Source organism: Pteropus vampyrus, unplaced genomic scaffold (assembly GCF_000151845.1).
Source record: "Pteropus vampyrus isolate Shadow unplaced genomic scaffold, Pvam_2.0 Scaffold1, whole genome shotgun sequence".
NCBI lineage: Eukaryota > Metazoa > Chordata > Mammalia > Chiroptera > Pteropodidae > Pteropus > Pteropus vampyrus.
The window spans coordinates 24,981,552-24,994,821 of record NW_011888782.1 but is presented as its reverse complement, the minus strand read 5'-3'; the positions used below and the strand labels follow the sequence as shown (position 1 = coordinate 24,994,821).

Below are 13,270 nucleotides of genomic sequence, written 5' to 3'. Positions count from 1 at the left end.
AAAGCTTAAATGCAAAAACCTGTTAACTAAAAGAGAGAATATTTAGAATAAACAGAATCAAGCTAATAATGATTCAAGAGTTTGTAAAAAGCTAAAAACACATACAGATCATTTTTCCCTTCTTGTTATCACCTAAAAGCTTTTTGCTTATTTAATTTACTTTTATATGTTGTGTTTAGGCATGAACAAATAGATAATAAATTTAAAACCTTAACCTTTACTTTTAATACATAATTAAAACTGTATATAATATAGAATTTAACAACTTCAACTGTAACAATTTTTTTCTAAACAGATATACAGTCCATTAGATACTATAAGCTTAGAAATGTGTACATTTAAATGTGTGATTATATTAAATATATTTTATATAGGTTATATAGGTTATTTTCACATGTTCATAAGTGGCATTAGTCTTTACAGTGTTCACTTTTGCCTGGTTTTAGTACTGGTGTTATAGACTTCAAATACAAGAAGTGAGGCTCAAGTTAAGACCTTTCCTCTTTTTATTAAAATGATCATATAACAAGAGAATTAGCATAGCATTGCCTTGAATTCTGTAACCTAACCTATGCTTTCCTGTGGTTCTTATTCAGGGTCTGCAGTTCTTTTAGCAAATTTTGGTAATTGTATTTTCTTAGAAAATTTAGAAATTTTCTTCTTTCTCTCCATTGCCACTTAAAAAAATAGTCTATAATTTTTTAATTGTCTTCACATATTTAGTTATATATCATTTCTTATGAATCTTTTCCCAGAGGAGTGAATGGAGCTTTAGAAAGCCGGAAGGTGGGGAATTCACCGGAAGAGATAGACTGAGTTCCTGAATGAATAAGTGAAGAGAGAAAATCCTTTTTGAAGATTGTGTTATAGTTAGGTTCAGGGACATGAGATTTCTTCTGAGTTTCTAAAAGAAATAAAGTGTGAAAAAAAAAAGAAGGAAGCTACTGTCCAATGTCCCAAGGTTAAGGTAGGGTAGGCAGACTGAATACCTATGAAAAAAGATTTTCTGTTTTCAGTGCAGGGCAAACTGAAACTCAAGGGAGCCAGTTTCCAGAGCAAACAGACTGGGTACAGGAAAATTGAAGAGGTAACATTTCTTATCAGGGGCAAATTAACCCTCAGAAAACAGGAGATAGAGTACTGTTACATTGGTTCAGCCTCCCAGAGTTAAGACCTGGAATCTGCATCTCTTGGATTCCAAGCTTGATTGGAGGAAAGTCTGGGAGATCCACGACTATGGTTTGGTTGCAGGAGGTTTGAGGGAGAGGGAGTAATGTTAACTGTAACCATGCCCTCTTCATCTCTGCTCTACAGCAATGTGGAAGAAGCACCCAAAATGCACCTTGTTCATGCATACACAGCATGAAGAGTTGGAGGCTCTGTTTAGCCACACCATGTTTCCAGATAAAAATCTTCAGAAGGAATTTGCTTTGAAACTCAACCTACCAGAGTCAACAATAAAATCTGTCTGATTCCCTGAGGTGTGCTTGATACCTCTATCCAAACTATGTTATACTATTCAGCCTGGAAATTCTCTCCATAACACAATATTTTATTGAGTACCTACTGTGTGCTAGTACTGAACTAGGCACATTGCATATGTTGGCCTCACTATTATCCAGTTTAAAAGAAGTGAAAAACAGGTTCAAAGTGAAGTGACTGGGCCACAGAGTTAGTAAGTAGTATAACTGGAATTAGAGATCCAAAGGTCTTGTACTATAGAGCTCAAATAGGGGAGGGACTCTCATGCTGACATTCCTCACTCTAAACAGATATACAGTCCATTAGACTGTCACTCTGGTTCTTCTCAAGCAAATATGTGTAATCTGCTTATTCACAACACCACCAACAAACAAATAACTCCCCCAACTTCTGAGTCAGCTAAGGCTCAACTTTTATTTTTATTTATTTTTATTTTTTTAGAGTATTCCTCACTATTGAGGCCTCCTAACTAACGCTTAAAAATTCCTTTCGTTCAAATTCCTCACCTTCTTCTAGGTCCCTGATCTAGTTTCTCTCCTCCAGAGTTCAGAACCCTTTCTCTGAACTCTCCAAACAACCTCTTAACATACCCCCTTTTCTTCTTTCTTCTCTGGGGTCTCAGTCCTGACCCTTCATTGTCCCTTCTATTGACTCTACTCATGGCCACCTCTGCTATCTCAGAACTCAGTGACATGGTGACTTAAAGAGGATATGGGGCTTGTAATCTGGCTTTTTTTACCCAGGAGACGCCTCAGACTTCTCCACTACAGACCAATCTCCCCTCTTTTCCTAGACTTGGTTCAGGAACCAGCAAGTCAAATTGAGGAAGCAGCAGAAGCAGCGGCAGCAGCAGTGGCAGCAGCAGCGGCAACAGCTATCACTAAAGCAACCAAACCAGATTCTTCCAGCCCAGAATGTGCCCACCTCACCCACAACATCAACCAGTCTATATTCTTTTTTTCCTATAGTTTCAGATTTCTATAGCTCCCTTCCACCTCAGCCCTTAGGCCCTCCCAACTGGGCGTGGGACTCTATCACTACTGAGAGTCCCACAAGTGATGTCCAAATGCAAGGTCCTCAGCTGGAGAGGCTAGTGGCCTCAGTTCCTACTTTGTATTCTGATGCCTATGACATAACCCAAATCATGGAACGGTACAGTTTACCTGATGAGGATGAGGTATCCCACTCTTTCTACAGTCTATATCAGTATCTCTCACCCACAGGCCACGGCTAAAAGAACAAGGTTCTTTTAGCATCTTTGCTGGTCCAACTGTAGGTCGATCTCCTGGTAAATCTCATCCAGTATGACAAGCTGAGGCCTTGCAGCCTATAGTCTAAGAGACAGCCTGGAATTCCAGAACCTCTCCAATATGATGGGCTTTGGATTCCCCTGATCAAAGTACTAATGAATATCAGCTAGTACATAAAAAAGACCTTCTTGCATCTTGTACATGGCTCTCTTCTTTCCTTTGCCTGCTTCTTAACCCAAATATCTGGGTTGTGTCACTTTGACTTCTATGGAAATGTTGTAGATACTAGAGGTTTTTTGGGGTTTTTTTGTTGTTTTTTTGTTTTTTTTCAAGTACAGCTTAGTATTACACAGTCAAACCCACAACTCTGCCTGGGAAGAGGCCTTCTTAATCCCATAGATGTCCACTTTGACTCCAAAAACTCCTCTTCTCAAAACTATCTTAGACTTTTTAAAAGAGGGTCAGCAGCCTTTTTATGGGAGCAGGTTATAAACTCACATTTTATTTCCAATATTTAGGTCCGGTGTTTTCTAAAGGGTAATCTCAATCAAAGTTTAAGAAGAAATCACAAGGGTAATCTCAATCAAAGTTTAAGAAGAAATCACTATTGCCATTAGTTTTAATATAGTATGAGTCTATACATAGTAAGAAAAGTAAGAACTGGTATAGGAAGAGAAAAAAACACACATTCGAAGATGATCATCTTAAAAATATCTACAAAATCGACAGCAAAACTTTTAAGCAAATTTTCCAGCTACATGATCAACCTACAAAATTAGTAGCATTTCTCAAAATCAGTAATAAACATCTAATAAAACAAGTACCTTTCAATAAAAAAAAATATATATATATATAAAGTATCTAGGAATTAACTAAGAAAAGTAAGACTTGTGGAGAAAACTTCAAAACTTGAATAAAGAACATAGAAAATATTTTGAATAAAAGGCATTTGAGGCTATAAAATAAATTTTAAAGGATTCTAATTCATATAAAATATTTTCCAAACATAATGCAGTGAAATTAAAAACCAATATCAGAAAAAATTCATGAAATTCACAAATATATGAATATTAAAAAGTACACTCCTAAATAACCATTGGGTAAAGAAGAAATCAGGAAAATTATGAAATGCCCAGATATGAATGTAAACAAAAATACAACTTTCCAAAACTTATGTGATGAACCTAAATCAGTGCTTAGAATGAAATTTATAGCTGAAAAAGCCTATATTTCAAAAGTAAGATCTCAAATCAATAACCTTTTTTAAAATGGAAAAGAAGCTGACATAGTTATAGTAATATCTGTCAAAGTAAACTTTAAGGCAAAACACTCTTGGAAATAAAAGTATATTAGACAAGGACAAAATGAACGATTAACCTGAAAGATATAATTCTGAATTTGTATACATTTAATAGCATACTTCCAATATGTAAAGTAAAATTTAACAAAATTCTTGGAGAAACTTCCAAAATTCTTGGAAGATTTTAATATAATACTCAATAACTGATGTGACAAATGGATAAAAATTTAGTATGGGTAGAGAAGATTTTAACTACATAGTTAATAAGCTTCATCTAATGGAAATATGTAGATTTCTGCATCCAGCTAGTAGAGATTACATTCTTTTCAAGCAGATAGTGTCCACATACTAGACCACAAAGCAAATCTTACCAAACTCAAATGAATCAATAACATACAAACAGCATTCTTTGACCATAAGGAAATTTAATTAGAAGAAGCTCCAACCTCTCCCTCTACTGAGAAATTTAAAAGTATATTTCTAAGTGATTAATCAATTATGGAAGAAATTATAATGTGAATAATAAAAATAATTGAATTAGCATTTACTGATAGTAGCAATTTATTCACAGACAGTAGCAGTAGCAAGTTTGCTGGTCCCTGGTACCCACCACATTCTGGGTCATTGCAGAGAACTACAGGGCAAGACTGCAAACCTAGGAGACGGACACTGGCCCTGAGGCTGTGAGGTTTATTGTTCATTGAGTATTTTTTCACTTTTGACTTTTTAATAGTCTACTTTTTAGAATACTTTTAGGTTTACAGCAAAATTCAACAGAAGATAAAGAAATTCCTCATATATCCCCTTCACCCACATACACGCAGCCTCTCCACTAGCAATCCACACAAGAGTGGTACATTTGTTACAATTGATGAACCTACATTGATATATCATTCTCACCTAAAGTTCGTAGTTTACATTAAGGTTCACTGTTGATGTTGTACATTATATGAATTTTGACAAATATATAATAACATCTCTTATAGAACCATACAGAGTAGTTTCACTGCCATAAAAATTCCTTTGCTTACAAAATTTTTATAATTTCCAACTGCTGGCTATTCACTCCAAATAATTTTTTTTACACAGCCATATATGCATGGAAGAATGCAGGGGAAAGTGCAATTCAGTTTCTGTTAATTGCAGCAGCATTTAGCACATCTATTTTTAATCCATATGTTCAAATAATAGCATTATTAAGCACTGGGTGTGTGTTAGATGACATTTGTGTGCTTTACATATATTAATGTATTCATGTGTGAGCTGATCAACACATGGTCACATTATTATCAGCCTCATTTCACAACTGGAAAAATGAAGGTAGAGAGTGTTTAAGTAACTTGGTCAAAATCACATGTAGGAGTCCTCCCTTATCCTCAGGGAAACATTCTAAGACTCCCAGTAGATGCCTGAAATGGCAGATAGCTCCAATAAGTACTATATATAATACAAACCTATATATACTATGTTTTTTCCTATACATACCTATGAAAAAGTTTAATTTATAAATTAGGCATGGTAAGAGATTAATAATAATAACTAATAAGGTAGAATAATTATTAATCATATAGTATAATAAAAATTATGTGAATGTGGTCTCTCAAAATATCTTATTGTACTGTACTCACCTTTTTACTTAAAGGAAGCACTTTATGGCCTCTCTTTGGCACATCCAAATTTCCAACGTCACTACTCTTGCAGTTGGGGGCCATTATTAAGTAAAATAAGGATGACCTAGACGCAAGCACTGTGATACCGTGACAGTTGATCTGATAACCAAGACAGTTACAAAGTGATTTATGAGTAGTACATGCAACATTGATGTACTAGACAAAGGGATGATTAACATCCAGGTTGGATGGAGTGGAAGAGCACGAGATTTCATCACACTACTCAGAATGGCAGCAATTTAAAACTTATGAATTATTTATTTCTGGAATTGAATTTTCCATTTAGTATTTCCAACCACAGCTGACCACAGGTAGCTGAAACCATAGACAGAGAAACCACAAACAAGGGAGTCTACTATACCTAGAAATTAGCAAAGCCAAGATTATATATTTTCTTTCCTCAGAAGATAGTTGAATGAGTTTCTTTGAGGAGGACAGGATAAAGAAGAGCATCAGAATAGGAGTGAGAAGAATAACTGAGTTTTTCCTCTGGCTCTTCCACTAGCAAGCTATGTGACCTTGGGAAAAAAATTACCTTCACTAAAACTTGGTCTTCTCATCCATAAAAAGAGGGAGTTGGACTAAGCCATAGCTAAGCCTCCTACCACCTCTAATTCTTACACTGGACTTAACTCTAAGCCTGATTTATGAGTTAGAAACTCTCCCTTTTCCAGCTACCCGGGAAAGAAGAAGGCCAGCAGAGGACAGCCATTTACTTGTCATGACAAGAAATAATAAACAGAAACAGGGCCGCATGCCGCTTGCACAAGTTGCTGCTTCAGCTAGCTATGGGTTTAGGTGAGAAGCACAGTTATAATTAGAGCAGTAGCCTGTCCTAAATGCTCCACCAGCCACCTTGAGCACAGCTGGATCTGCTGACTGCACTCACAGGAGTCCGAGAGGCTGCTCTGGCCTTGAAAATGATCCTTCTTGAAAGGATTTTCTTCCTTCCTTGAGGGAAAGAAAACCCATCGATATAAAACCTCACTTCCTTTTCAGCTCCCCCTGCTAAATGCCACTCCAGTAGAAACGGGGTGTTGATAAATACAGGGGAAAGAAAAAATCGTAAGCTGAGCCTGGTCACATTGCCCCTTGTGATATAGTTTTATTTTTAACTTCGAGACACTTGAACTATTTCTGTTGAAGTTTTCTCTCCTTTCTCTGCCTCCTCAACGAATTCTGCCCTCTGTGGAGCTGATGCACCTTCAGCCACCTCCTGCGATCTGCTTGCTCACAATCAGAAGAGGCAGGTGCAGCAGATGCTGATTCAGTACATGCCATTCAGGTAAGCTTTTCAGAGGTGATCAGGTGCATCAAGGGGATATTTGGAGAGGCAAACATGGAGACCAAGTCTGAGCTGCACATCACCTTTTTGCTCTGAGCAAGAGGGTTGTTAAGCAAATTAGTTACATCTGGTGGGAAGTGGGGGTGGGGGAGAAGGTTGGGACTGAGAATGAGACCCAGCCATGTATGAACTGTTTTGAATCTAAAATCTTAGAGCAAGAAGAAATTATCTACTTTCTGACAGCTTAGGATCTTCTACAATCAACCAGAATAGTTATGCGATACCTCTAAATTTACACAGTGGTGATGGGGGTCGTGGGCTCAGGGGCGAGGAGGTAGTGTGGAAATAGGTGGAAGGCCCAGAACCCAGGATTTCTATTTTCTAAAGCCCAAATGCTGTGATCCTTTCACCAATCAACATTTGATAATTAATTGCAAGTCATTCTCACGTCGTTTAAATCCCGTCCCCTATGTCATACTACTACTGGTTAATGTAGCACAATTTTACTTACTGCGTGTATTATCTAAACTCTGCCTGAAGAGTTTAGAACCTATTTTTCTCTAATAATATTCCCTAGATATGGCTCTCTCCACCCCAGGACTCTTGTCCAAAATGCATCCATGGAATAAAAGTGAAAATATTTTACAGGTTGAAAAACTTATATAGGCTTTGGCACACAAACCAAAAGTTATTACAAATTTGTAACTTGCACATCCAGAGGGACAAATGTAAAATGATTAATAATAATTGAGGTATCAAGAGCTTGCAAATGTAGATAGATTATTTCTAGCTTGTGGAATAACTGCATAAGAATTGGCAGATATGAGGGAGCAGTGTTTATTTTCTTGTTTTCCTCTTAGCCTTGCTTTGGTGTTACATAGTTCGAAGTTCAGCTAAGGACATCTTTGGAAACGACTTATGCAGCAAAAGGGATTCTGTACACTCTAAACCTTGCAGTGTACAAACTAAAGCCACCAATGCCAAGTGAAAGGAGATCTAACCAGATACCCTAACTCCTAGTTTCTTCCTGCCTGCGGGTGGAACCTCCAGGTGCATCCTATAACTCTGCTATGGATGTGTGGGTTATAATTATGCCTGTTTGCTAGGCATAATTAAATGAACTATGTATAATTGCCTAACTTCATTTAATTTTGTTAAGGTTTCTGTGGCACCAAGGTCTTCAAGGTGTATCCTGGGTGCTGTCGTAGCAAGACTGGAGTCTGTTGGCTTAACTAACTAATTGACTGGTTAATAGGTTACGAGTTAAAGAATATCTCTGATCTTTAACTTTTGATCTTGTCATTTCTGCTGAAGTTAAAGCTCAGGAATAAATCATCATTGTGACATGAGGAGGCAAAATAGTTAGTCGCTGACATCATGTGAAGGGTGCCGAGAGGGCCTCTAGCCTAAAAATATCTCCTTGACATCCACCCCGTTTGCCTACTAACTTTAAGTAAAGAATGTTAAAACTATTATCTGTTAATCCCATTCTCTTTTGCCTGAGTCAGTGATTTAAATATACCTACCATATGCCTTCTCATGACTTTCTTGGCAGTAACACTTGGTCACCACCTATTCCTCACTCTTCCAAGTTCTGTTCTGTTTTGCCCTTGGCACCATCTAAGTTGCCCAAATGCCCTTGGCCACCACTATACAGGTAGCTCTGTGTGGCAATGTGATTTCTATAGAATCTCTCAATAAAACATCAAGGTGAGGAGTGTGAGAAAGACACTTTACTTCTCTGGGCCTCAGTTCTTCTTGAAGGGAATGAAGAGATTAAACTAGACATTTTTCTTTCAGAGTAAGGTCCTTGGGCCATCAGCATTGTCTGGAGCTTATACCAGAAGACTCTCAGGCCCTACCCCAGTTCTACCAGATCAGAGTCTGTATTTTAAAAAGATCGCCCAGGTGATTCCTATGCACATAGAGCTTTCTGGTTACCTGCCTGATCCAGATCTCTGATTTATTCCTGCAAACGTTTAGAAAAAGTACCACAACCCCCTAAAACAATCCTGGAAGCATTTCAGAATGTCTGTTATAACCCAAGCCTGCTAAAGTGCTTCCCATTCAGTTAAAGCTACATTAACCTAATGAAGTTGAAAACATTCCTTTTTCTTACTTTAAAAAAAAAAAAAAGCCCCCAATTAGCATTCATCTGACATCATTACTCTTTCCTCCTAAATTTGTTTCAAATCACTATCTTTGAAAGAGGTAGCTCTTTAAAAATGCTGCCTTCTTTAGGGTTCTATTCAATTTCATTCAGTTCAATCCTGTTCAATAAACTTGACTGAGTGCCAGGAGCAGTGTTAGCTATCCTCTCTCAGTCCCTCCGAAACCATTTCCTATATTCCGTAAGGGCATTCACATTTGCTCTCCCTTGCTCTCCATTAATATTCCAGTCAGAGCTTTTTTTTGCTACAGAAAAACAGTCTCATGGGCAGAGCACTTCTGCTCCATTTATGGCCCTCGTCAAGATCTCTCCCAGGCACACCATCTCAGCAACTTCTCTGGTTATATTGACTCCTGCGGCCAGTTGCTAGAGAGAAGCAGTCTTAGTTGACACCATCCTTTTCTTTTCTTAAGGAGCAGAATAATGTAGGTAAACAATTAAATTACCAACTCCAGCCTAGGAAAAAAAGATGCCCTCAAGTTGGGTTTGTAGCATCTAAAACGTCTTCCAGGCCTGATATGGTACAATTTGAATTCCTAAGTGCTTAAGAAATAAATGCTTTGTGGTGATTACAAAGGGCCAAAAGCAGGGAGGAACTTAGGGGAATTCACATTCTTCAAGGAATAAGGTAAGATTTTTTTAAAAATGGGATTTGAAGGTTATTAAGCTGGCAGTGGTGTACACATTGCAGTGAGGGATAACCGATATTCGAAAGACCAGCCAAGAGCTGTGGGAGTGATGCAGTGGGAAGAAATAAAGGCCTGGATGGGAAGATGACCATGACAATGACCTTCCTGATAGAAGAATGACTAACGATTGACCGAATCTTATATATGAGCCACTTTCCCTGCCATATCTCATTTGATCCTCACACAATCATTTGGTTTATTATGAGCCCCATTTTATGGATGAATAAATTAGTTTTAGGGAGATTAAATAACTTATCAAAAATTAGTTAGCTAATACATGAGAGTGTTCATTAATTTACTTTATATTGGAGATTGCAGATAAGGCCTCTTTGTGGAGGTAACATGTGTCGATGTAAGAAAGATCCAAACCTATAGAGAATTTTAATGAGTTTATTTGAGCCAAACTGACAACAATTCCTGGGAATTCTCGACAGACTAAGAAAATGCTCTGGAGAATGGCAGTTTTGCGGCTTATTTTACACAAAAGAATCAAAAGAGGAGATTTTTACACAAAAGAATCAAAAGAATCAAAACATGAAATCCATCAGTGGTTGATTAAGGGGATAGGAGAAAGCAAAGCGGGGAAATCTCCGGGATTGGATAAAAAGTAAAATGGAGAGACACTTTCACATTGATGTGTACAGAATAGTTAATAGTTAAGATTTACAACACATAGAGATGGTACGCGGGGGACAAGATAACCAGGAGGGGTTCTGTGGTCTTATGCTCTGATGCAGGGAGTTGTACCCTGAGGGGTCCCAAAAAGGGGTTTAATCTGACATTCCAAGGGTATATTATCTTAGATGCAAAAAGACAATAAATAGGCTTACTTAAGGTAAAGATTGATCTTTGTCAAGAAATCTACAGGTCCAAGATGTGACTACCTGCCATGATCAACTTTTAGTTAGGAAATTTTATGTTCAGACCATCCTATGTGGTTAACTTTGGTCTCTGAACTTGTAGGGCCCACTATGCTGGCCTCCTCTGAGCTTGTCAGGTTTAGTATATGGCCCCCTTTTTCATCCACACATGTAAACTGAAAGCTAAATGGCAAGAAAGAACCCATAAAGCAAATAAAGAGCAAGGATACAATTTCGGTATAAAGAGCAAGTAGAAGGTCCCTACACAAGAATAAGTGACAGAGCTGAAACTACATGCTCTAGGGAGGTAAAAGAAGTAAGCAGGGACACATGCTGGGTTTTGTGTGCCAAGATAAGGATGTCAGAGTTTATTCCTCTTGATGGGGGTCCACTGGAGATTTTAAGAGGGGAGTGATAACCTAATGTTAAAATTTGTTAAATTACTCTCTCTGCTGATGAATATAGATGTGGGGCACAAGATAGGAGTGAGACTGCTTGTCAGGCTATTGTGCCAGACTGGATGAGAGATGGTGGTGCTTGGATGGGGCGGTCATGGGGTGGAGATGGAAAGAAATGGATAGAATTGCTTACTGCCTTTTCAGATCTTTCTACAAGGCCTCCCTACCAAACTGGGCAGTAGTTCCTTTGTGATTGGATGCATAATATCCAGCTTCTTCTAGTTCAGTGGTTCTCAAACTGAGCTTACAACAGAATTAGCTGGATTCAGTAGGTCTGATTGAGTAGGTCTGTTTGGTAGAGCCCAGGAATTTACATTTCTAACTAGTTCCCAGGTAACGCTGATGCCGTTGGTCTGGCTACTACACTTTTATGACCACTATTCTAGCTGACTCGCCTTTTCTCATTCACTTACTGCTTTCTGAGCGTTCCATACTGTACCACAACCTGCATCAAAAAGAGCTTCTGCTTCCCTGCCAGGTTCTAAATACTTTCCTACTTCTTGAAAGAAATATCCATCCCTCAAACTCATGTACCTGGTCCTTCCACCTACTCATATTCCACTTTAACTGCATCTAGTACAACCAGTAAAATCTAGTTCTGTATAGATTTTTGAACTATTTAAGTCTAAATTATATTATTTTGGCTGCTATCTCTTCTAGACAGAGGAAGTTTAAAACATATTTTGGCCTAGACTTGATTAAAGTTTGTTTTTAAGAGAAGGAAAGGTACTGACATTTCATGAAAGAAGTAAGAATTTAAAGGTGAACAGAGGGGCATAGAAATTGAAGGAGGAAGTGGCACCTGGATAACCATATGTTGTTTCAGGCATAGAATTTTATCAACTTTTTCACAGTGAAGAGTTTCAATAATCTATGTTTTGATTTAGTAAGTGTTTCATTTTAAATCTCAGGATCCACACTGTAGTGCAGATTTTTAACCCTAAAAATTTCACTCTCACATTTGTATTCCCTGAAATGTAAAGCCGTGGGACTTGGGTACTCTTATTTCCTCTATTCAGTTGGGGCACAGCATGGGATGTGGTCCAGAGGAGGATTTTAAAAAAATCAACATAGAGATGGAGGTGCTCCTTAGTGAAGAGCATCCAGCTCCTCTACAGTCTAGAAAAATTATACACGTGGACACCTTTCTGTGCCCCAGCTGGGGTAGGAGAGGTTCTCTCCCCGAGAGGTCCTAGTCATAGGCTTACTTTCTTCCCAAATCATGGGGATGGCCTGAAGAATGTCTCTGGGGGTCTGTGATGGACACAGTGTGATCTAGCAAAGAAGACAAAGTTTGAAGCTAGATACACTTAGGCCTTTTTGTGCCTCAGAATCCTTGTTTATAAACTGGAAATGGTAATACTCATTTCACATGGTCATTGTGAGGATTAAATGAGATGTTATGTAAAAGCACCTGTTAGACCCTAAAATCTTGTTTTTCTTTTTTCGTGACATCCAAAATGCAAAGAAATTACTCAATCTAGGAACGTTAGACAGACCCCATGGAGGATAAGGATCCAGTCACTGCACAAGAACAGAGATTAGGATAACAGGGTGTCTAATCTTACAAGACAAATAGTGATATGTCTAATTTGATCGACTTGGGACAACACCCAAGGTAAGGTGATCAATTAGCTGTCCGAGTTTGCCAGGGACTAAGAGGCTTCCTGGGGCTTGGGACTTATAGTGCCAAAACCAGAAGAGTCCCAGGCAAAACAGCACCATTGAAAACCCTGTTTACCCAACAATAGACTAGTAACAATTTTGGACTATTCTTTATCTCAGTGGAAATAATTTCCCCCAGATATACAACACAAGGTTAAGATGTAATTTTTTATGCCCTTAGGGGATATTTATCTTTCTTCTTCCCTCCACTGTCTAACTTTTCCAGCTTTTCTCTCCACTCATTGTTTTTGTGTTCAGCACATGTCCTCTCTCAAAGTCGGTCATCTGGTGTAGCTCCAGAACCTAGCAGAAGATCTTTAAATAGCAGCGTAAAACAAAAACAAAACAAAAACCCAGCATCTTTGTTGCCAGCATACATTGTCTTTTCTCTTAAAGGGGTATTTTCAAATAACTTCAAAGAGATGGAGAGCAATAAGGCTC

General features: G+C 38.1%; 2 protein-coding genes across 2 annotated transcripts in view; both read left to right on the top strand.

Annotated features, from left to right (window-relative positions):
• Positions 1-1,307: 1,307 nt before the first annotated feature.
• Positions 1,308-2,876, top strand: ARGFX (arginine-fifty homeobox; the record flags this gene model as incomplete). Its single annotated transcript, XM_011355313.1, is given in 4 exon segments — positions 1,308-1,466; positions 2,276-2,708; positions 2,711-2,782; positions 2,785-2,876. Coding segments are annotated over 4 exon segments (756 nt in total), but the record flags the coding sequence as incomplete, so codon positions are not given.
• Positions 2,877-6,605: 3,729 nt separating this feature from the next.
• FBXO40 (F-box protein 40) overlaps positions 6,606-13,270 on the top strand; it is a 17,916-nt gene continuing 11,251 nt past the window's right edge. The window contains exon 1 of the mRNA XM_011372410.2: positions 6,606-6,987. The gene's annotated coding sequence lies outside the window, so the exon portion shown is untranslated. The remainder of the gene's footprint in view (positions 6,988-13,270) is intronic.